The 24,711-nt window shown below is 54.4% G+C and overlaps 1 protein-coding gene across 2 annotated transcripts in view; it reads left to right on the top strand.

Annotated features, from left to right (window-relative positions):
* Positions 1-24,711, top strand: part of PARVB (parvin beta) — a 107,668-nt gene that overhangs the window by 13,639 nt on the left and 69,318 nt on the right. The window contains exon 1 of one of the 2 annotated variants that reach the window (XM_047786038.1): positions 22,149-22,249. The exons of the other annotated variant lie outside the window; for it this stretch is intronic. Coding sequence (XP_047641994.1) covers position 22,249 — 1 coding nt within the window. The 5' untranslated portion in view covers positions 22,149-22,248. Of the gene's footprint in view, positions 1-22,148; positions 22,250-24,711 lie in introns of those variants that run through there. 2 annotated transcript variants of the gene reach the window in all.

The raw sequence follows: 24,711 nt of genomic DNA, 5'->3' as shown, positions 1-24,711 counted from the left end.
AACGCCTCGGGTTCCTCTTCTCCAGAAAGTATGCAACTCTTAGGGTTGGTGGAGAATTAAGGGAGTTTCTTAATGAAATGATGTCATTTGAACTTGGCTTGATCAAGCGATGGCGTGGGAAAGAACTGTCCTGTGATTCAGGTTCCAGGTCCACTCGTGATCACCAGCTGCGGTGCTGACCCCAGTTCCGACGTGGGGTGGGGGAGGGCTTGCCCCCCCATCCAGCAGTTCTGCGACACTAGCCCGCTGCGCTGCAGTGCAGTTCTGTTCTGACACGATCTGGAGGGGGCATCGGATTCCACACATTAAAGCCTCAGTCCTGCAAGACTGACCCCCACTTCACATGCTGATCCCAATTTCTGACCAACAGGCTCTAAATCTGAGCTTCCCATGAGCCCCGGCTTGGATTGGCTTCATTTGCTGGAGCAGCTCTTTGACGCAGAGAAACACTGTACTGGCTAGATGACCAGTCTCTCCTAAAGGGGTATCGCTCAGGAACAGTCGGATGCAAGAGATGCACGGGGCAAGTAAGTGGGGAGGGGTGCCCCCCTCACCCAGCACCTCTGTGGATCACCAGCCCCGGGGTTCTCTGCACCCAGTCCTCCTGGGCTTTGTGGAGGCTTCACTATGTAGGCACAGTTGGTTAATTCATTGCCATTGGAGACTGGCCCAATCCATCTCTAGCCCGCCCCTCCCCGGAAGTTTGGGGGTGGGACTGAAAGGACCAATTCTAATCAAGGGCTTGGTTCCCCTGGCAACAAGCCTCCATCCTTAGGTTACCTAGGGGCTTTTCCGAAAGTTACCTCATTCACATAGGATATCTTTTTTTTTTTCTTTTTTCTTTGTTGGCCACCCTGTAGCACATGGCGTTCCCAGGCCAGGGATCGAATCCGAGCCAGAATTGAGACCTATAGCTTCAGCAATGCCAGATCCTTAACCCACTGTGCCTGGCCAGACATCGAACCCACATCCCTGCCGCTGGCTGCAGAGATGCTGTTGATCCTGATGTGCCACAGTGGGAACTCCCACATAAGACATCTTTATCGCTCTCGTCACTTAGGAATTGGGGAAGATCAAATATCTATCCTTTTTCTTTTTCTTTTTTTTTTTTGCTGTTCTAAAGCCACACCAGTGGTATATGGAGGTTCCCAGGCTAGGGGTCAAATCAGAGCTCTAGCTGCTGGCCTGCACCACAGCTCACAGCAACGCCGGATCCTTAACCTACTGAGTGAGGCCAGGGATTGAACCTGCATCCTCATGGATACTAGTCAGGTTCTTAACCTGCTGAGCCACAGAGGGAACTCCCAGGTTGGTAGTTTCTTGAAGAACTCAACCTGCATTCTCCCTATGACCCAGCAATTCCCATCTGAGATACTTACTCAAGGGAAGTGGAAACCTGTGTCCGTACGAAGACTGGCACCAGGATGCCCAGAGCGACTTTATTCATGACATCAGCCAGGCTCTCCAGGAGGGTGGAGAGGTGGGCGGGGCTGTACCCATGGGACAGAAGGCTGCTGGGCAGCAAGAAGGAGCACGTGTCAGGGTACACACACTGTGACTCTCAGCATCGCTCTTGCTGAGCAGAAGAATCTGGATGTAAGGGGTGCGTGTGGTGACCCGTTTCTTCGGGGGAGGAGTTCTAGACGGACACAGCTCATCTGTGTGGTTGCCTCTGGGTGGGATGGGGCCTGGCTGGGGAGGGGCAGGGCGGGTGGGGACTATTCCGTTATGATAAGAATGCCCTCGCTCTTGATAGGGGCTGCATACGTACCAGTGCATGCATTTGTCAAAACTCACTGCGTGTGCACTTAAAAACACGCATTTCAATGTATGCAAATTTAACTCAAAAGAAAGAATTAAAACAGACTTGGGGTTGCCAGGGGTGGGGAGGGAATGGGATAGTCAAAGAGTTTGAGGTTAGCAGATGCCAACTATTACTTTTGGAGGGATAAGCAATGAGACCCTGCTGTACAGCACAGGGAACTCTATCCAGTCCGCTGTGGTGGAGCCGGAGGGAGGAGAATGTGAGAAAAAGAATGTGTGTAGAACTGGGTCACTTTGCTGTACAGCAGAAATGGGCAGAACCCTGTAAATCAACTATATAAAAGTTTTAAAAAAACTACCGCCCTCTAGTTAGTGATACGTATGCTTAGAGGGGGAGGTCTCCCCGTCTGCGGTATGCTTGAAAAGGCATAAAAATGAAGATGGTGTGGCAGGCCGATTAACGGCCCCCCAAAGAGGCGCACACCCCTGACCCAGCGACTGTGTCACCTTTCACGCAAAAAGGGATTTAGCCGATGCGAGTGAGTGGAGAGTCTTGAGATGGGAGTGGACCTGGATTTTCCAGGTGAGCGCAAGGGCCCTTAGACGAGGGAGGCAGGAGGTCTCTGGGGGGGAGAGATGTGTCAAAGGAAACGGGCTGGAGGGACGCAGGGCTGCAGGCCAAGGAATGTGGGCGCCCGGGGCAGCTGGAAAAATAAAGCAGCAGATGCTCCCTACACGCTCCAGAAGGAACTTTCTGCTGACAGCTTGAAACCTATTTTGGACTCCCGACCCCCACCCGGAACCGTAGGATAATACGTCTGTGTTGTTTTAAGCCACTGCATTTGTGGGAATTTGTTCAGGCGGCCACAGGAAACAAATAACAGATCACTTGCTGGAGAGAGAGAAGAACGGATGGATACGTAATGAAACAGTTACAGGGAAATGTTCCTGGTAGACTCCAGGCGGTGGGTGTGCAGGGGTTCGGGTCCAGGGTCAAGTTCTTTAGTTGTTTCTATATGTTTGAACATTTTGGAGTTCCTGTCGTTGTCGTTGTGGCTCAGTGGAAACGAATCTGATTAGCATCCATGAGGATGCAGGTTTGATCCCTGGCCTCGCTCAGTGGGTTAAGAATCTGGCACTGCCGCGAGCTGTGGTGTAGGTCGCAGATGCGGCTCGGATCTGGCGTTGCTGTGGCTGTGGCGTAGGCCAGTGGCTAGAGCTTCGATTAGACCCCTAGCCTGGGAACCTCTATATGCGGTGGGTGCGGTGCTAAAAAGTCACACGCACACACACGAAAATTTTAATAGTAAAAATTGGGGACAATGTTTGAAAATTTTAATAGTGGAGTTCCCTGGTGGTCTAGCTGTTAAAAATCCGGCGTTCTCAACTGCTGTGGTTTGGGTCACTGCTGTGGCGCAGGTTCGATCCCTGGCCTGGGAACTTCCACATGCCATGGGCGTGGCCTACATGGAAACAAAAGAGAAAATTGTAATAGTAAAAACGGGGGGAAGATGCCTGGGCCAGGCACAGAAGAAGCTGTCCCCAGGGTTAGCCCTTGTCCTCACTGATGTCTCATCAGCATCATTCTTGCCATGTGCCCCTCCCCAATTTATCCGTCAAATACAGAAGAGATGCGGAAGGGGCAGCCCCCGGGCTGGCAGTAACTGGCCAGAAATGATACAATATAGTGAGAGCCTCGTGACCTGTTTGGATCGCTACTTCCATTTAAGAGGAGGACTCAGGTCAGGTGTGGGGACTCAGGAGTGACAGGCTGCCGACGTGCACAGATGGCACGGGGGACACGGTGTCCCGGGAGCTGTGCCTTCATCCTCAAACTCTGCTGCTCCTGAGACTGTCTGCGCTTTGGTTGGGGAAAGAGAGTGTTTCAGTCGATCTAGAAAACATATTATTAGCATAATGAGATTTTAATGATTTGAGATGTTGGCGCCTCGCACCGAATTTCAATCTTATTATGTGCAGCTGGGCTTGGTTTTGTTTTATTTTTTTTGCTCGGGCCTCATGGCAAGGACACGTTTCTACAATTATTATTTAGGTTTTTCTTTTCTGGGAGCCCTGCTCGAAGGCTGCTCTTCATTTGGTTGTTTAGAAAACCCCTGGGAAGAGAAGACTCTGCTCTTTGTAAACACTTGGCCGCCTTGATCAGAAAGAGAAGAGCTCCATGGCTGGTTGACGGCTGGGCCGTGGAAACAGCCCACGTGTCCATCAAGACCTGAACGGAAACGCCCAGGGTGGCCTGTCCACGCAGTGGAATACTATTTGGCAACGAAAAGGAGTGACCTGCTGATTCAGGCTGCCTTGTGGATCGGCCTGGAGAACACGATGCTCAGCCCAAGAAGCCAGACACAAAAGGCCACCTAGTGTATCATTCTGTTCGCATGAAAAGTCCAACACAGGCAAATCCACAGAAAGTAGAGTCGTGATTGGCAGGGGCCCTGGGCAGGAGAGACAGGGAGCCACGAAGGATGGCTGCCGGCTTGCTTTCTGGGGCGAGGGAAGTGTTCTCACATTGACTGTGGTCACGGTTGTAAGGCTCGGTGACTGCGTCCAAAATCATTGAACTGCACACTTTAAAAGGGCGAATTGCGTGAAATGTGAATGCTGTCTCAGTAAAGCTGTTAAAAAAATAGTTGTGCGGCGGAGAAGAGCTCAGAGCCTGTCAGCTGTAGGTCAGTATCTTTGCATATTTCCAAGGCAGGATCCTTAACCTGAGGGTGGGGAGCATGGGGGCTCCTCCATGAAGCTCATTGACTTTTTCTGTTTGAGTCTGTTCATTAGAGAATCGTACTGGTCACAGCTTATAGGATGGACTTTGTAACTCACAAGGTCAAGATGATAATTTAATCTATTTCTTAAAAATTTGTTTACTTATTTTAAAAGTATTTTACTGAAGTGTGTTGTGTTAGTTTCTTCTGCTGTACAACAAAGTGACTCATATATATATACATATATATATACACATATATACACAAATATATAAACATATATACACATATATACATATATACATACATATATATACATATATACACATATATACACATATATATACATATATATACATACATATACATATATATACATATATATACACACATATATATATGTATTCTTTTTCATATTATTTTCCATTATGGGTTTTTCTGTTTTCTTTTGGTTGTGCCAATGGCATGTGGACGTTCTTGGGCCAGGGATCGAACCTGAACCACAGCAGAGGCCTGAGCCACTGCAGTGAAAACGCTGGATCCTTAACCTGCTGAGCCATGAGGGAACTCCTCCATGGTGGTTTATCACGGGATATTGAATGTAGTCATGTGTTTTATACGGTAGATCCTTGCTGTTTGTCTCTTTTATTCTATTTTGCTTTTTAAGGCCTCACCTACAACATTTGGAGGTTCCCAGGCTTGGGGCTGAATTAAAGCTACAGCTGCTGGCCTACGCCACAGCCACAGCAACTCAGGATTCGAGCTGTGTCTGCAGCGTACACCACAGCTCAGGGCAATGCCGGATCCTTAACCCACTGTGTGAGGCCAGGAATTGAACCTGATCCTCATGGGTATTAGTTGGACTTGTTTCTGCTGAGCCATGATGGGAGCTCCCTAGATTCTGCATGGAAGCAGTATCATGTGATACTTGTCTTTCTCCTTCTGGCTCACTTCCCTTAGTATGATCACCTCCAGGTCCATTCATGTTGCTGCAAATGGCATTCTTTCATTCGTTTTCATGGCTGTGTAGTATTCCATTGCATGTCCGTATGGCATCTTCCTTACCCATTCCTCTCTTGCTGGACACTGAGGTTGCTTCCGTGTTCCTCAGAGCTGCAGGGAGAATGAGTTGGGGATATTATTGTTGGCTCTGGTGTCCAGTGCTCCAGCTCCGCTTCTCAACTCTCCTTTGTTCGTTCTTATTTGTTAATCGTTCAGCCTTCCAGGCATACTGACATTCATCAACGTATTTACTGAGTCCCCCCCGACCCCTGCCCCTGACCAGTTACCAAGGTGGGATGGGTGACCAATGGAGTGGCCCTGCCCTGGACATTGGCCCAGCTCTGACGGTGTTGGTGGGCTGGCGAGCCCCTCCTTGATATCACCTTCGATCTTGCTGTCCACTCTTTTTTTTATTTTTATGGCTGCACCTGCAGCATATGGAGGTTCCCAGGCCATTGGGTCAGATCAGAGCTGCAGCTGCCGGCCTACACCACAGCCACAGCAACGGCAGATCCTTAACCCACTGAGCAAGTCTGGGGATTGAACCTGCATCCTCAAGGATCCTAGTCAGATTCTTAACCTGCTGAGCCTCCGTGGAAACCCCATGGCTGTCTCCTGTCTATTCCTCATGGAACAAGCTTGGCCTCCTTGCTGAAACCAGCTGACCACCAGCAGTGGGTGTGCTGCAGGCTATTCCCTTGGTCTCCATGTCTGACCTATGCCATCGTCACACTGTCTGCAGCTTTGTAGGAAATTCCTCCCACCCTGTCCGCCTTTCTTTTTCAAGATTGCTGTGGCTCTTCAGGGTCCTTTGAGGGCCGGCATGAATTGTAGGGTGGCTGTGACATTTTTGTAACAGTCCCCATGGGGATTGTGACAGGGGTTGTATTGCATTTCGAGATTGGAGAGGGATCCTCTCACAGTTCTGTCGTCCAGTCCATGAACATGGGACGTCTTTCTGCTGATTTAGGTCTCTTCTTAGTTTCCTTCTGCAGCGGCACGTAGTCCTCGGTGTGCAAGGCTTGGCCGCCTTGCTTAGACCTGTCTCTGGGTGGCCTGTCTCTTCGGATGCTATTGTAAGTGGGACTGTCTTGTCGGGGGAGCAGTGCCTGGTTCCTGCGTTTCAGGGCCCCTCTCTCTCGTCTCCTGGCCTGGTTCTTGCCACGTTGCTGGGGTCTCACCCTTGTGGTTGGATGTCCCTGGGTTTGGCCAATGGGGACTGGATGGGGGGGTGTTGACCGTAGGCGTGGACGAGCCCAAGGCCCTGGGGGACCACGCTGGCTTGGGGTGGCCGCCTGGCGACTCTAATGGAGGCTGGGGGTCTGGGCACAGAGAACTGTGTGGTTGACAGACATGAGCCTGAAGCAGGAGTTTTCTTTTCTTTTCTTTCTCTCTTTCTTTCTTTCTTGTCTTTCTTTCTTTCTTTCTTTCTTTCTTTCTGATTCGTGCTGTCTTCTTTCTTGCGTTGTCTTTCTCGTTCTTAGGGTCTTTCGTAGGGTCTTTATTTAGTGCATGGTTTTTCTGTCTTTCTTTTGTCTTCTTCTATCTCTTTTCTTGTTATCTCTCTCTCAGTGATATTATCGGATATATATCTCTCGCTATCTCTTTCTCTCTAATTTCTCTATATCGTTCTCTCTCTCTATTCTTCTCTCTCTCTCTCTCTCTTCTCTCTTTCTTTCTTTCTTTCTTTCTTTCATCTTTTGTCTTTTTAGGGCCAAACCCACAGCATATGGAGGGTCCCGGGCTAGGGGTCAAATCGGAGCTATAGCTGCTGGCCTACACCATGGCCATAGCAGTATGAGATCTGAGCCGCGTCTGCCACATGCACCACAGCTCTCGGCAACACCAGATCCTTAACCCACTGATCGAGGCCAGGGATCGAACCCTGGCCTTAATCCTCGGGTCCTTAATCTGCTGAGCCACAAAAGGGACTCCTCTTCTCTCTCTTATCTTTTTTTGGGGGGGGTCTTTTCTAGGGCCGCACCCAAGGCTTGGGGTTCCCAGGCTTGGGGTCTAATCGGAGCTGTAGCTGCCGGCCTACGCCACAGCCACAGCAACACGGGATCCAAGCCTCATCTGTGACCTACACCACGGCTCATGGCAACGCTAGATCCTTAACCCACTGAGCAAGGCCAGGGATTGAACCTGCAACCTCACAGTTCCTAGTCGGGCTGGTCAACCACTGAGCCATGGCGGGAACTCCCTCTTCTCTTTTCTGATGCTTCCTTGCAGCCAGCACCCTCCCCAGCGCTGTGGTGGTCTGTCCTCACAGCAGGTCCCATTTCTCAGATGAGGACGGAGGGCGGAGAGAGGGGCCCCTCGGCTTGTGGGGGAGGAGCTGGGATGCGCGGGGCGCCTCTGCTGACTCCTGGCTGTGGGCGATGCTCAGGGGAGCACGGCGGAAACAGAGCAAAGTACTGGGACCCCCGGCCACCCCGGGGCGTGGTTTAACAACGTTTAGGGGAGTCACTGGGAGGGAAGGGGCGGGCTCGAGGTAGGGACTGCTGTGAGAACAGAGCAGGCCATTTATTCCTACCTTTGTTGAGCAGCCTGGGGAATGTTCTGGAATGTTCTGGCACAGGCCCTGCTATGCCCTGTGCCTGCGGCCTCCCCAAAGCAATCAAAGGAAACCGAAGCCCGGGGTGGGGGTGGGTAGCCAGGTCTCTGGTGAGTGGTCTTCTCGCCCCGCCCACCGTGAACGTGATGGACAGTCCGTGTAGAAGGAACTCCTTTTCTCCCCGCCTTCCTCGTCTCAGGCCCTGGATGAGGATGGATGGTCCGTCGTCAAGGTTAGCTCCCGTCGGATTAAATTTGGATGTTGTTCCGCGCTTTGAACTGGAGTCAAAGTATCCGCCAAGGGAAAATGTGAGCGGGGGTCAGGGCGGGAAACACACAGAGCGCAGAGGCCGATTAGATTTCTCCAGATTAGATTTCTCCAGCCGTAAAAGGCCCTCTGAGGCCGGTCCCCACTGCTGTGGTGGCCCCCGATTCCTTTTATTTTCCTCCGTGTTGGAGTGATCCAATTTTCAGTGTGACTTCTGAGCGCGTTGCAAGGAATCTGAGGGCCCGTGGTCGCCTTGGAGAGGCAAGCTGGAGATCAAACTCAGACTGGTCCCTGGTTCCTAGTGAAGAGGGCAGATTTCGGAGTTCTTATCATGGCTCAGCAGAAACAAATCTGCCGAGCATCCATGAAGATGCAGGTTCGATCCCTGGCCTCGCTCTGTGGGTTAAGGATCCGGCATTGCCATGAGCTGTGGTGTAGGTTGCAGGCGAGGCTCCGATCCGGTGTTGCTGTGGCTGTGGTGTAGACTGGCAGCTGCAGCTCCAATTCGACCCTTAGCCTGGGAACTTCCATGTGTCACAGGTGTGGCCCTAAAAAGACAAAAAAAAAAAAAGACAAAAAAGACCAAAAAAAAAAAAAAAAGGTGGCAGATTTCTGCCCAGGAATCGGGCTCAGCCCTCCGGAACATGGAGGCAGCGGATTTTATGCTCAAGACTCAGCTCAGCTTGTCTCTGGTGGGGGCTGAATCTGGATGGTCCCTCTGTGAACGAGGCTGGTGGCACAAGGTCTCTGGTTTTGCTGATGTAGGCATGCAAGGGCCTAGGGGGTGTGCCCGGGGCAGGACTTGCCCAAATTCCTTCCTCCTCCCAGCCATCATCTCCAGTGGGTCTGCAAACTTTTACTGGAAAGGACCAGACAGTAAATATTTTAGTCTTGTGGCGACTGTTCAGCTCTGCCCGTGTAGCCAGCACGCAGCACAGCAAATACCAACCAGGCGGCCCAGCTGTGTTCCAATAAAGCTTATTTACCAAAAGCTTATTTACCCCCAGGCCTCAGCGTGCTGACTGCTGATCTATGGATTGAGGTCTTTTAACATTTATTTACATTTATTTAAAAAGAAATCCCCTGGACCCAGAGACGGTCATACTCCGTGAAGCTGGACAATGAAAGACAAACATCATACGGAACCACTTACAGGTAGTGTCTGAAAAAGGATACACACGAACGTATTTGCAGAGCAGAAAAAGACTCGCGGACTTGGCGAACACATTTGTGGTGACCAAAGGGGACAGCCGGCGGCGGGAGGGAGGGCCTGGGGGTGTGGGATGGGCACGTGCGCGCTGAGGTGTGTGGAATGACTGGCCAGTGGGAACCTGCTGCGTGGAACCGGGAACTCTACCCAGCGTCCTGTGATCATCCATGGGGGAAAAGAATCTGGAAAAGAATGGATGCGTGTACGTGGGTCACTGAGTCACTTTGCTGCCACCTTGTGAATCAGCTCTACGTCAGTAAAACTTTAAAAGGTGAAGGGAAAAAAAGAGCCCCCTCCCCCACCCCTTGCCCCCACAACGATCTTCTGTAGCCTTTACGTACGCAGATTGGTGGGAAGAGAGAGACAAGACCTGGGTCCCCTGTCCCCTCTTCGCTTGGTGACCTTGAGCTGGGTTCGGCCCCGCCGCCCTCGCTGAACGAGGGGATTGACAGCGGGGCGTCAGCTCCCTTGCCCGGGGCCGGGATGTGCTTTAAGAGTTAAACCCGAGAACGTGGGAGGAAGGGTCTGGTGACCTGTCACGTGTCACCTGAGCGCACACTTTTGTCACCGCTGCATGCGTGGAGGAGCGTATCAGGCAGGGGTGCGAACCGGCGCCGAGGCCCAGGCAGCCTGGGGATTTAGTTCCGCCTGTGCCACGGCTGCGCCCCGTCCGGGTGCTGGGGGATCTGTCTAATCTGTGCAGTCAAGCCCCTGAGAAACAGCCACAGAGGGGGAAGCAGGGGTCTTTGGTGCCACGTTCTCTGTGAGCGTCCTTCTGATGGTCGAAAAGGTCTCTTTTGACAGGAGCCCCGTAATCAAAGGCGCGCTTGGCGGCTGCGAATGTCCTGCTGCGAATGCCCTGCTGCAAAAGAGCTAGTTTTTTTTTTTTTTTTTTTGCTTTTTAGGGCCGTGCTGCGGCATATGGAGGTTCCCAGGCTAGGGGTGGAATCCGCTGCAGCTGCCGGACTATACCACAGCCACAGCCATGCCACGTCTGCAACCTACACCATAGCTCACAGCAACACCAGATCCCTAACCCACTGAGCGAGGCCAGGGATCAAACCCGAATCCTCATGGATACTACTTAGGTTCATTACTGCTGAGCCACAATGGGAACTCCCAAAAGAAATCTAATTCTTAGCAAGAGAGAGTCACTGGGGCTGGGGCTGTTGGGAGGCCCTGGGGGATGAATAACGAAGTGGAGAATGTTCTGCTGGTCACGCTGGAGCCGGATACAGCCTGTGACTCCAGCTCCGGGCGTGCGGCCGCTCGGGAAGCCGTGTGGGCCCAGCCTTGACAGGTGCCAGGTCGGTGAGCACGTGAGCAGGTGAAGGTAGTGAGTGGCAGGGCTGGGCGAGTGTCCAGCTTCACCATAGCCAGGACGGGAGAGTGGCCGCCACCCGCGTCCCCTCTTGACGGCAGAGGCCCTGTGGAGAGTATGCGCTGCCCTAACCCAGGGAGGCTCAGGCCGGGATGCACTTTTGCTCATGTGACCGTTGACCAGCGGACCGAGAGGGCCTGGAACGGAACGTGAGTGAAGATTCTGTCATGGGCTGAAGCGTGTGACCCCAAAAGAGCCGTTCAGGTCCTAATCCCTGGGGCCTGCGAAGGTGACACTTTTAGGAAGTAGGGTCCTTGCAGATGGAAATGTCTCCAAATTAGGTTCTGATGATGGTTGTGCAACTAGGAATATAATAGAATTCATCAAATTAAAAAAAAGATGTAAGTTAAGGCGTTCCCTGGTGGCCTAGTAGTTAAGGACTCAGCATTGGCACCGCCGTGGCTCTGGTTCCTGCTGTGGCGCAGGTTCGAGCCCTGGCCCAGGAACTTTAGAAAGCTGTGGGCGTGGGCAAAAAACCAAGACGTAAGTGAAGATGAGGCCCTCCTGGAGTAGGAGGGGCCCCCATCCACTATGACTGGGCCCTTAGAGGAGGGGAGAGGCAGTCGCAGGAGGACAGGAGGCCGTGTGAGGACAGAGCAGGGGTGCGAGTGATGGGGCCACGAGCCGAGGACTGACCGGCACTGCTGGGCACTAGGAAGAGGCTGGAGGGGTCCTCTCTGGGGCCCCCCAGGCTCTGCGGTCGCTGCCTGCAGCAGCCCTAGGGCACAAGTACCGTCTTGGCCAGCTTCTGACCTTCCGGGTGCCCGGTCCTCCAGCAGTGAGGTTGTGAATGAAATTTCACGGTTGCGTGAGAAGTCCTTGCACGAAAACCTGTCGCCCACGAGGTGGTGTGAACAGGGACAGGCAGGTGACACAGGACGCACCGGTTGTTGCTGGGTGGATGCAGGAGGGGCCGAGGACTTCAGCTGCTTCTGAGATGCGGAAAGACATCCTGCTCCTGTGCTCCCCCCCACCCCCGCCCTGAGTCCCCCACGCCCGGAAAATCTTAAAGGATTGTGTTATGATTTCTCTTAATCATTGAAAAGTCGACGGTCTTTTTCTGAAAAGGTCCGAAGAACAAATGCTTTAGACTCTGCGAGCCGTCTGGTTTCTGTGGAAAGGACCCGACCTTGCCCTTGGAGCATACAAACCGCCCCAGAGGGTACGTAGGGCGGACGGGTGCAGGCGTGTGCCGGTGAAACCCCCCGGACCCCATGGGTGGTGGGCTGGATTGGGCCCGCTGGCAGCACGTCGGCCGTCCCTGCTATAAACCAGCAGTGAGAAAAACCCACGTTTGTGTGACGTGGTCTCCTTTCCAGAACGTTCTTTGCAAGCTGGCCATTTACAGTGTTCTGCTGTTGCTGCCTGTGCCTTTTTCAGGGACCCCCGCCCCCACCCCAGAAAAGAGCATCAGAGCATGAGGCGGATATTGGGGATTCGCAACCGCGGTAACTTTCCCTGTGAGAGGATCAAGGGCCTGGTGTCCAGGATGTACTTAGCGTGTCTTTTCCAGCTCTGGGAACTGGGTATTAAAGAAAATGTATCGTGACGCAGCTTAACTAGCAACAGCCGCAAAGTGGGAAGAAGCCGTGTGTCCACTTAAAAACGGTGAAAATGGTAAATTTTATGTTATGTATAGTTTATCACTTTTTTTGGTCTTTTTAGGGCCACACCTGCAGCCTATGGATGTCCCCAGGCTAGGGGTCGAATCAGAGCTGCAGCTGCCAGCTTACACCACAGCCACAGCCGCGTCTGTGACCTACACCACAGCTCATGGCAACGCCGGATCCTTAACCCACTGAGCGAGGCTGGGGATCGAACCCGCAACTTCATGGTTGCTGGTCAGATTGGTTTCCGCTGCGCCATGACGGGAACTCCGCTGTTTTTTTTTTTTTTTAATGGAAAGCTATTGAGAAATATATTGCACTTACAGAAGAGCGCACACAGGTACAGTGTAAAGAAGAGTGAACAAGCACTCATGGTCCTACCGCTTGGCTTAGATAACCTCGCCGGGCCCTGGCCCTCGGGGGCTCTCCCTCCCAGCAGAGGGGACCCACCGCCCCCTCGAATGTGCCCTGAGCACCTGTGCCTTTCCTTGTATAACCCCCACCCCACACACACTCCTCTGTTTTACAGCTCTGCCTGACCTTGAACTTGAACTTGCCTGGCGCCATGCTGTGCGCGTCCCTTATGACTCCTGAGTTGCCTACAGCTCAGCTCTGCCCGCCAGCCGCCACCCCGCCCACTTGGGCACGCCATATCACATCTCTGCCGGGACCCTGTCCCTTTGGAACTCGGGAGAGGGCGAGGATTCAGTGCTTGGGCCGTGTTCGGCTTTCCTCCGGCTGAAGGTTTTTTTTTTTAATTTTTAAAATATAAACATAGGAGTTCCCGTCGTGGCTCAGTGGTTAACGAGTCCGATAGGAACCATGAGGTTGCGGGTTCGATCCCCTGGCCTCGCTCAGTGGGTTAAGGATCCGGCGTTGCCGTGAGCTGTGGTGTAGGTTGCAGACGCGGCTCGGATCCTGTGTTGCTGTGGCTCTGGCGTAGGCTAGTGGCTTCAGCTCCGATTCGACCCCTAGCCTGGGAACCTCCCTGTGCCGCGGGAGTGGCCCTAGAAAAGACAAAAAAAAAGAAAAAAGAAAAAAAGAAAAAAAAATGTAAGTACAGTCGATTTACCATATTGTGTCGATTTCTGCGGTAGCACAAGGTGACCCAGTCACACAAGCGTTGATGGGAGCCAGGAGGGCGCGTGGTGACGGGAGCCGACTCTGAGGCTGGAGGCGAGGCTCCCGGCCTGGCCCGCACCCCTCTCCTCCTGAGTCTGACCGGGCCCGTCGCTCGAACTCGCTGCACTGTGGCCAGTTTTCCACGGCAGGTGATGGAGCGCGTCCAACCGTGAGGGTGACCTCGGGTGGCGCCCAGAGAGGCAGCCGCGTGGGAGCAGGCGGCGGAGTCCTTGTTGGATCCACCCCCAATGCTGGTACTTTCTCAATTTTTTGCTTTTTCGGCTCAACCTGGCAAACGTGCTCGCCTCGTACGCTTGTCATTCCATGTGTGGGAAAATTAAACACATTTAAGAGCAAATTAAATTAGGGGATTTGGGATTGTTAGCTGAGTCAATTATTTTTTGAAAAATGTACGGTGCCAAGCGGGGTGTCGCACACGGTGACACGCTCAATAAATATTTGTTAGGACGGAGGGTAATTTTACAAGCCAATCAAGTCCCGCATAATGGGATTATTTGGCTCGGGGAAACGAATGAAGTGGCGGCAGAGCAGTAACGGCTGCTAAAAATAATCCGTGTGCTTCTGGAACAGGCCGAGACGAGAGAGGAGGCTCGTGCTGGAGCTCAGCCCGGAGCAGAGGCCCAGAGCGCGCTGGCGCTGCGTCCTGGGGGGTGTCCGTGGGGACCTCTGCGACCGCGGACTGAAGCCTGAATATTTTGCCGCCCTGACTCTGAGCGTGTCCCGGAGACACGCTTGCCTTGGCCACGCGCAGGAGGCCTGTGGATGGAATGGGAGGCGCCCGCTTGGTGGTTTATGGTGTGTTTGAAGTTCAGCTGGGCCCCCGTGTCTCCGCCCTGGCACCTGGGGGTGGGGGCTGGCAGTGAGGGGCAGGGTGTGTGGGCGCTTCCTCGCCTTTTCCTTGTTCCTGGTGGTTGTGGCTGTCCTTGGAGGGCGTCACTGCAGCCTGTGCCTCTGTCATCATGTGGCCTCCTTCCCTCTGTGCGTGTCTCTGGACGTCCTCTTCCTCTGAGCACAGCCGTGGAGCCCACCTGAGTCCTGCAGGACCCTGTCTGGACTGGGTTACGTCTGTGGAGCATAGGCCCTGTCTCTAAATAAGGTCACGTTCACGGTGCTCCAGGGGGTCGTGAACTTGGGGGGGACCCTCTTCAACCCACAGTCCCCTGCACTTTGTAACTGTTAAAACCCCTTGGGAGTTCCTGCTGTGGTGCATTGGGTTAAGGATCTGATGGCAGCGGCTCCGGTCACTGTGGAGGTGTGATCTCCGGCCCAGCACAGTGGCTTAAAGGGTCTGGTGTTGCCACAGCTGCTGCATAGGTTGCAGCTGTGACTGGGATTTGATCCCTGGCCTGGAAAGTTCCTTACGCCTCGGGCGCAGCCCCCAAAAAGACTGTTTTTATTATTTTATTTTTAAAAAATTTTTGGCTGTCCCATGGCAGTTCCTGGGCCAGGGATCAGGTCTGAGCCACACTTTCAGCCTGCAGCATAGCTGTAGCAGTGCCGGATCCTTCGACCTACTTTGCCAGGCTGGGGATCGAACCTGCGTCCTGCAGAGATGACACTGATCCCGTGGCGCCATGGCGGGAACTCCTAGTTACTATTGCTATTTTCCTAGACGAGAGAGTAATGGAGATAAATCGTAAACACAGAGGGGGTCCTATTTTCTCTCGATTCCGCACCCTCCGTGGTTTGTCTGGAAGACTGTTCTTGGTTTTAAAGGGAAAAGGAGCAGGAAGATTGGTCTTTCTCTTTTCTTTGGAAAAGACAGTGACGCCTGTGCTTGCGCAGTGCCCACAGCTTACAAGCGGACAAGCCCTTTTAGATTACCTTCTGCTTTATAAATTTCATTCGGTTCACTTTCCCAGCTGTGAGCCGAACAGCAATTTTTTCTGACATACACTGCAGTCACTGTCACCTCGGGCAGCTCAGTGAGCTGGGACTGTGCCCCACTCTTGTTCTTAGGGGAGGAGAGATGGTCACTGCCAACAAGACGCGGGTGTCAGGTGTAAAGGCAGAATAGTACGGACTTGGCGTCGATGGTGTTGGCTGAAAAGATGTCGGCCTCCTTTAATTTAGTTTAATTTAATTTAATTTTTTAGGCTTCATCTGGGGCATGTAGGGAGTTCCTAGGCTAGGGGTCCAATTGGAGCTGTAGCTGCCAGCCTATACCACAGCCACAGCAATGCCAGATCTGAGCTGCATCTGTGACCTATGCTCACGACAATGCTGGATCCTTAACCCACTGAGCGAGGCCAGGGATCGAACCTTCATCCTCACGGAGACTAGTCGGGTCCTTAACCCGATGCTTCACAACAGAAACTCCTTGGCTTCCTTTTAAAAGTCTCACTTCGCTTGTTTGACGGGTAGGGAGGCTGTGTTATTAAACAGATGCAAAGGCTGCTGTCACCAGTTTTAACTTGTCATTCTCCTAGTGGGGTGTTGCTTATTAGTGCAGTGGGGGGGGGCGTCTCCGTTGGCATTTTCTTTGACTTCGACGCTTTCTTCACCTGTCGTGGGAGGGAACCTTCTTGCTTGTGTTCTGAGCAGGTGGAAAGGACGTTCAGAAATGGAAGGTAGCTTCTCGCGTGAGGATTTTGCGGCTGGTTGTCACGCAGGCATCTTTAGCTGTGGTGTCTGGAGCGAGAGGAAGCGCTTTCAGTCAGAACCTTGCAGACGTGAGTGGGAGAAGCTTGGGCTGAGCCAGAGCTGAAAGGAAGGGTGGGTGAAGGCGGGAGCTTCGGGGTCCGAATCCTGGGGTTCCGGGTGTGGGTGTGCAGAAGCTGGGGCTCGGCGTGGGTGGCGCCCAGCAGGACCTCCTGGGTGGACGTCGTCTGGTGACACAGCTGTGTCAGTACCTGCGCGGAAGCCGGGACAAACTTGGATTCTTGGAGCGCAGGCCAGGGAGACACAGGAGGGAAAGTGGAGGAGGCGCCGTAACCAGCGGCCAGAGCGAAATGCTGGATTCAGTTCATCCCCTCTTCTTCTTTTTGTCTTTTTCTGGCCACACACATTCCCAGGCTAGGGGTCAAATTGGAGCTGCAGCTGGCAGTCGACGCCACAACCACAGCCACACCGGATCCGAGCTGCGTCTGCGACCTACACCGCACCTCGCAGCAACACCAGATCCTTAACCCGCTGAGCGAGGCGAGGGATGGAACCTGCATCCTCATGGATACTAGTCAGGTTCTTAACCTGCTGAGCCATAGTGGGAACTCCCAGTTCATGCCTTCTTCGTGGCCGTTGTGTTCAAGCGATGCTGAACTCCCTTTCCCGGGGAGACACAAAGGTGGGATTCTGATCGATACACATCCTTGCTTTATGTGCACGTCTGTTTAAAGACACCTGCTGTCATAAATGTTACTGATTCATTAGCGCTGAACTCCAGGCCACCAGCGCTGTGACGGGTGCCTGAACCCAGCTCATCTGACGCATGCGCTTTCTCTGCGAGGCTCAGAAGAGCGGTCCCCAGCGTGGGAACACGAGACGGCACTTCACTGAGGTTGGGACCGTTTTAAACGGTGAAATCACCCACCGAAAGCGCCGAGGTGAGCCAGACGAGGCACGCCACGGACCTCGAGAGGGATGCTTGTTTAGAGTGTTTGCGTGGAGCAAAGTGGAGTATCACCTGTTCACCCTCGCCTGGGGAGTTGCGTGTTGGGCAACCCGGTTTTTTGCTGCTCCGCACGCCCGTGTCTGTGGACGACTGCGTACGTGCCAGGAGGACCGCTGAGAGGGCTACAAACAATTTTAGCGAGTGGCTGCATCTGCAGACGCAGAGTCCACAGACAGTGAGGATAAACTGTGCTTTGTTGGACAGATCTTGGTGTGTCCTCCGGGCCGGCGCTCGGTGTCGGGGTTTGGAGGCTGGCGGAGGGGGCTGGTGGGGTGGGAGAGGGCTCCCCGGGGTCAGGCTCCGGCCCACGTGGTGGCCCAGCGCCGGCACGGCTGGCCTCTGGTCCCTTCACCCCTCCGGGGCTGCCCTGGGGGGCGGGAGCTTGGCCGTAGGGGCCCCTGGTCTTGGGGGAACCGCCAGCGCCCTGGCGGATCCTGGGCCGCCTGGTGACAGTCGCGTCGCAGTCGAGGTCTGTGTGGGGTGTTGTCACTGCGGGCGGCTTGTCTTCCCAGCCATGGCTTCTCGGACGCCTTTTCCCTTCGACAGGTTTTGTGGAGGGCAGAGCACCTGCCCCGGAGCCGAGGCAGTGCTGGCTGAGCGTGGAGTCCAGGGAGTCCCGTGCACTGGAGCTTGTTGAAAGCCCAGCGAGGTTCTTCGGTGTCGTGTTTGGGGGTGTCTGGAGCTTCGGATCTGGAGGCCCTTGGAAGTGGATGGCCATGACCTTGACGGGGGGCAGCCATCTCCGGCAGGGCTGGGAGGGCCTGAGATGTGCGGCTCCAAAGTGTCACTCAGCTTCGCGGCTTATTCTTTGCATTCATGCTTAGACTGAGGGTGTGGACTGCCTGGGGCTTTGATCCAGGGATCAGGGTGGCTTTAGAGGGCTTTTCCTTGGGTGGCGCTGGGCAAGGCCCTCAGAGCACCTTGTGGGGGTGAGCCGGCCTGCCCCCCCCCCACCCCCAGACGTGCTAGAGGCCTTCCTACCTGAGGATGTGGCAAGAATGACAATGCCGAGTCAGCCGACATGTACCAAGTGCCCGCTGGGTACCAGGTGGGTGGCTGCAGCGGAATCTGCTGACAGAGAGGCACCATCCAGGTCACCCTCTCACCTGGCATCTTTCGCCCCTCGGCGTAATGCTTTCTTATCATTTATTTAAGGGCCGCACCTGCGGCATATGGAGGTTCCCAGGCTAGGGGTTGAATCAGCGCTACAGCCGCCGGCCTACCCCACAACCACAGCCACGCGGGATCCCAGCCACGTCTGCAACCTACACGGCAGCAGCAGATCCTTCAACCCACTGAGCGAGGCCAGGGATTGAACCCACTGTCTCATGGATACAAGTCGGGTTCGTGACCTCTGAGCCACAACGGGAACTCCCCAGCTTTGTGTTTCAGACCTTAGCATTTTGGAGATGGCCCGTCTCAAGCCCAGGACTGATTCCAACAGAAGGGGGCCTTTCTCCTGGACAGAAACATTTCAGTAAAAAGGTAGAGCTTGTCCTTCCTTGGCTTTTCACAGATGATACTGCAGGGGCTGTCGTCCTGCTGAAACAGGAAGAAGCAGTTAACCTGCCCTTGGTTTCGTTTGAATTAATTTAAATCCTGGTAACGTGGTGCTTCCATCCTCTTGCCTGATTCCACAGCCCGTATCCTCCTCTCAAATCCTGCTTTTACGAAGTGATTGCCTTTTCTCCCACTTTGCTGCCCGCCCCTTGAGCGCGGGGCCTTGGTCCTGGCACGGCTGTGCGCCGGCCTGAGCGTCGCCTGGCACATAGCAGGTGCACAGCACACGTCCGGCTGGGGTCCTGACCTCGAGCAGCCTGGTTCAGCCCCCGCTGCCTCAGCTTTGTCATCCACTAAGTAGGGTGGTAATAAGAATTCTCACCTGGTGTTCCCTGTGGCTCAGTGAGTTAGGGATCTGGCGTTGTCCCTGCAGCAGCTCGGGTCACTGCTGTGGTGCAGGTTTTGATACCTGGCACAGGAGTGGCCAAAAAAAAAAAAAAAAAATCTTTCTTGCTGCCTTTGGGAACCTCGATGCAGGTCAAATGAAATAACGGACGTGTGGTCCCTGCTTCACTCTGCAGATGGCACTCAAGGAGCTGGGCACCTGGCCCAGCATCCCAGAAGCCCCGGTGCCTGGCAGGTGGGAGGAGCGAGATGATAGATGGTCAAGGCCTGAAACGGTCGCTCCCCTTGAATTAAAATCGTCTAAACCTGACTTGTTACGAGGACATCGTGGGACTCCCGATTCTTGGATAATTTCTCAGGCACAGTGTTTTCCTTTAAAAGCTGGGCAGGTTTCCTTTCGTGACTGACCCTCTGTTATTTTTGCTCCCCAGGAGCTGAGCGCCTCTGCTTGGCCGAGCCGGCAGACGTGGGGACGTCTCAGCCGTCTCTGTGTGCCGATGGGACGGCTGACCCTGCAGGGCGCTGGCGCTCTCTGAGCCCGGCTCTTCTGTTCTTGGGCGGGCCGGGCCCTGCTTGCTTGCTTGCTTGCTTTCTTTTTTTTTTTTTTTAAATTAAAGTATAGTTGATTGACAGTGTTGCCCCAATCTCTGCTGTACAGCAAAGTGACCCAGTCACACATATATGCACATTCTTTTTCTCATATCATTCCCCCATCATGTTCTTTTTATTTTTAAAATTAAAAAAAAAAAAAAAATTTAGGGCCGTACCTGTGGCACATGGAAGTTCCCAGGCTAGGGGTCGAATCAGAGCTGCAAGTGCCGGCCTGCACCACAGCCACAGCAACGCAGGATCTGAGATGCATCTGCAATCTCATGCCACAGCTTCCAGCAACGCTGAATTCTTAATCCACTGAGCGAGGCCAGGGATTGAACCTGCGTCCTCACGGATACGAGTCGGGTTCTTAACCTGCTGAGCCGCAGTGGGAACTCCCCCCTCGTGTTCTGTGACAGGTGATTGGATAGAGTTCCCCGGGCTGTACAGCAGGACCTCATTGCTTATCTATTCTGAAGGTAAAAGTTTGCGTCTACGAACCCGACTCCCGTCCACCCCACACCAGCCCCCTTGGCCACCACAAGTCTGTTCTCTACGTCTGTGAGTCTGTTTCTGTCCTGTAGATGTAGGTTCGTCGGTGCCACGTTTTAGATTCCGCAGAGACCTGATGTCACACAGTGTGTCTTTCTTTTTCTGACTTCCTTCACTTAGTATGAGAATCTCTCGTATCCATGTGACTGACTGCTGAGGGGCCCAAAGGATGCCCTCGTCCTGCTGCAGCTGCAGAGGGGCGTCCTCAGGCACCCGGGGCCACCTGCCGTCCTGGCCCCTGGCTCCGGGTTAGTCTGAGTCAGCTGGGGCTCCAAGTACCACAGCCCGGGCGGCTCAAACCACAGCCACCTGTCCACTTACCGTTCTGAGGCTTTGCTAGAACGGTAAGTGGGCTAGATCCATGTGCCATTGGGGCTGGTTTCGTGCCTCGGCTTACGGGTGGTGTCCCCCCTGTGTCCTACGTGGCTGTTGCTGTGTGTGTGTCTGTGTCCTCGCCTCTTCTTTTTATGAGGACACCAGGCACGTGGGTTTGGGGCCCCATTTAACCTTGCTCCCTCTTCAAAGGTCCTCTCTCCAAACATAGTCGTCATCCAAGGTCCTGGGGTTAGGACTCCAACAACTGGATTCGGGGGAGCACCGTTCACCCCTAACAAGCTCTGTCATCAGGTGGCCCGAAGAGAGGAGCCGTTAGCCCAAGATCAGCTTTGGCACCCCACCGGCCTTGGGCTCCTCGCAGCTGCTGCCTCCGGCCCCGGCTCCTGACTCTGGATGACGTTGTACCAACTAGGGGTGAGCCTGAGCTGCTGGTGCCTTTGCCAGGGCGGACATGGGGCCACCAGGCAGCGCCAGGAGCCGCCGGGCGGAGCCCCTGCGGGCAGAGGGCCCCTCCAGGCGCCTGGACTGCTGGGGCTTGGTTTCCTGGGGAGCCGGACTGCCTTGCCCGTGCTGCTGGACTGGGAGTTGGCAGGTCACTCAGGCCACACCTAAGGGAGACGTGGTTCCCCTGGGCATTGGGGACTTGCTACTGACCGTCATAAACAAGAACCAATCGCGCTCCTACAGACACCAGATCAACTCATGTGTCCCCAAGGCAGTGCTGGAAGGTCACTCATTGTCATCAGTCCCATTTGATGGACACAGGCGCCTGCCCTGGTGCCCCACTCGGTAGGTGGCTGGCCCACCTCTCAGGCCAGGCAGTGTGTCCAGCGGCCGAAGGAAGGAAGAGTTTTAGGTACAAGCGGGTGTGTTCTGCACCCCCCCCCATTCTAGCATCTTCTTTGATCCCCCCATCCCGAGGAGGCGGTGCTCCAGGAAGCAGAACTGCCAGTCTGGGCACCTCAGCTCCTGCTCTGGCTTTGTTTCTGGTATTGGATTCCGTTGTCGTGGCGATGGGGTGACAAGTGTTCCCCATTCGCGCTGGTCCTCCTGACGCCATCGGTGCCAGGAGGGGCGCGTGGGGGACGGGGACGGGGTTGGGCCGGGGAGCCAGGCCCGTGCCGCCCTCGGGTCGTCCCGTCCACCCGCCCCGTAGCCTGGTCCCCGGGCCCAGGCCGAGACCCAAGGCTCAGCGGAGGCGCCGTCTCTTATTGTTCAGCATTTTGCTGAGCCAGATCAACACGTCTGAAGTCGCCCTGGAACGGGTCCTCCCTTCCTTCCTTCTTCTTGCTTCGGGGCTTGGTTTCCTGGGGAGCCGTCTGCTTGCCCGTGAAGCCGTTGGCAGCAAAGATAGAAACAAGATCCTGTGGTTAACAGAGGCCTATCGTGTAAAAACAACCCAGTCCCCCGGCAGCTGGATCCCCCATGGTTTTCCCCAAAGCCACCCCCAAGGGGCTTTTCCCTCAAAATGCAAGTCATGGCAGCGGCCCTGCCCACGCGCGCCCTGTGTGACCCGCTCGCGGCTCCTCCGGCTGCCGCCCGGTGCCCACAGCCTCCCGCTCCCGCGTCTCACGCGTCCTCCAGCCTCACGCTCTTCACCAGTGAGTGACCCCTGTTTGCCTTCTTCTTTTTAGCAACAGCAGGGAAGCCCTGGCCCATCCTTATCCCTTCTCTGCCTCATGGGGGAAGGTCATTTAGCCCAGAATGGGCTCTGGGCTGGCCCTTGCCTTTGCCCAGGAAGGTGCCGAGAGCAGGAGAGGGGGCCCTGGAATTCCCCTGGGCCCCGAGAGACGGGCACCTCATTTGCAAACTGAAGCGTGTTGACAAGTTTCCATTACTTTGGTGGGTTGTGTGGGTCTTTGGGCCGAGATAGGGGAGTGGTGTTGGGAATATTTTCAGGGACAGGTAAGATTTTTTTTTTGGCCTCATCTGTAACATTTGGAAGTTCCCGGGCCAGGGATGGAAACTGCACCATCGCAGTGACCCGAACCACAGCAGTGACAAGGCCAGATCCTTAACCCATTGAGCCGCCGGGGCACTCCAACCATTAAGATTTTTTTAAAGGATACCGGATACAGTGGATTTCTCTTTCATGATCTTTTGGTTCTGTCTTTCCCTTTAAACGGGCTCCTCTTTTCCCTGCTGGATAAGAGATTCGTTCTGCCTTTTCTTCAGAGCCAGCTGTCAGTGGAAGAAGCTTGGCATTGGGCAGCCTGGGGGCGAGCGCTGCTCTGCCTTCCTAGCACTGATCACAGCGGTTGGCGTGGTCCCTCTGATGCAAAGCTCTGCTTTGCTGCTGGGGAAATGGGGACAGTCGTACAGCTGATGCCTGTTGAGCTCTCTGTCCCAATCTGTTCGTGTGCTTCGTCTCCCGTGCAGTCCTCATACCAGCTTTATTTTATAGCAGAGGAAACCGAAGCACAGAGAGGCTAATGAACCCACGCAAGGCCACACAGCGCCTGCGAACGGGAGTCAGGGGTTGAGTTGCAGCTCTTCACCTCCGCCTGAGGCTTGCAGGCCATCTTCCTGGGACCTGCCAGAGGGTGGACGGAGCTGATGGCTGTTCAGATGCTCCTGTGCCTCTGACACCAAGGCCGCCTTCCACAGGCGCCCCTTCCCCTTCTGATGGAGTAAAGAACACACGTCTCCCCTGGGCTCTGCCTGGTGTGTCCTCGGAGAAGGGACCTTGGGGCCCAGGTTGGCAGGTGACGCCTTCCCTTAAGGAGGCCACAGACCGAGTTTTGCCTTGAGCATTCTCGTTCGTTGAAGCCGGCCTTTTGTGGGTGTGCAGGGACTCTTCTAGAGGGGAAACCAGCAACTGAGGGAGGGGCTTAAGGAAGCTGAATGCAGGGAGGCCCAGGTTCACGCCGAAGCAGGTCCCCAAGGACTATAGACTCTGCGACGAAAGGCAGAAAGTCCGGGAACCGCGGGTGATGGGCGGTGAGAGGCCCTGGCGCCTGATGGAGGCCAGACCCTGCCCACTCTCCCGAGGCTGGGATGGGCTTTGTTCCTCTTGCTCTTTCTCACCAAGAGGGTGGATTACGGAGTTCTCTACCCTCCCCTGGGAGAATAACAAGGTACATGAGCGCAGTCAGGGCTCTGAGAAGGCCTGCAGACAAAGACCAGCCATGTCTCTGGAACATGGCTCTACCCTCTCCTGGGAGAATCACAAGGTACATGAGTGCAGTCAAGGCTCTGAGAAGGCCTGCAGACAAAGACCAGCCATGTCTCTGGAACTCGGGGAAATAATGATGGGGCCCAGATCGATAGGTATCTTGGTCATATACGTACTGCTGTTTGCCAGTTTTTCTAGGTTCTGTTGGGCTTCAAAAAATGAATCTAGGAGTTCCCATTGTGGCTCTGTGGGTTAAGAATCTGACATAGTGTCTGTGAGGATTCGGGTTCGATCCCTGGCCTCGCTCAGTGGGTTAAGGATCCAGCGTTGCCACAATCTGCAGTGTAGGTCACAGAGGCGTCTCAGATCCTGTGTGCCTGTGGTGTAGCCTGTGGCTGTGGTGTAGACTGTCAGCTACAGCTCCAGTTCAACCCCTAGCCTGGAAACTTCCATATGCCGCAGGTGCAGCCCTAAAATTTTTTTTTAAATTAAAAAAAATTCTGATCTAAAAGCTGCGCTGAATGTGTTTCCTTTGTCCACAAAGTAGCACTGCTGATGCTGGAGGGAGGTGTGTTCAGTTTTCTGTTAGGAAAAGGGTCCCCAGGTTCCAAAAGCTGGGGACCAAACTGAGAGGCCCCCTCCATCGTGGCTCTGTGGCTGCCTCCCCCCACCCCCGGAGCCTGGTATCAGAGGCCTTTGCACCCGAGGTCTCGTCTTTTCTGGAATAGCTCCCATCACTGGTGTTTTGTCCCCTCCTTCCTGGCCGATGTCTGCTGCCACCGAGGACACAGAAGTTCTGTTTGGCCTCAAGTCAGCGACTGTGTGTTTGTTCTGGCTGCTCACTTAGGGGCAAGGCAGGATCCATCCCAGCTCCGTGTCTTACTTGCTGTGGGACCCCGACTCTGCGGTCCCCACCTGGTGATGACCGAGATGGCTCACTCTCTGCTC

Source organism: Phacochoerus africanus, chromosome 7 (assembly GCF_016906955.1).
Source record: "Phacochoerus africanus isolate WHEZ1 chromosome 7, ROS_Pafr_v1, whole genome shotgun sequence".
Classification (NCBI taxonomy): domain Eukaryota; kingdom Metazoa; phylum Chordata; class Mammalia; order Artiodactyla; family Suidae; genus Phacochoerus; species Phacochoerus africanus.
This window is presented reverse-complemented; position numbering and strand designations above follow the sequence as displayed.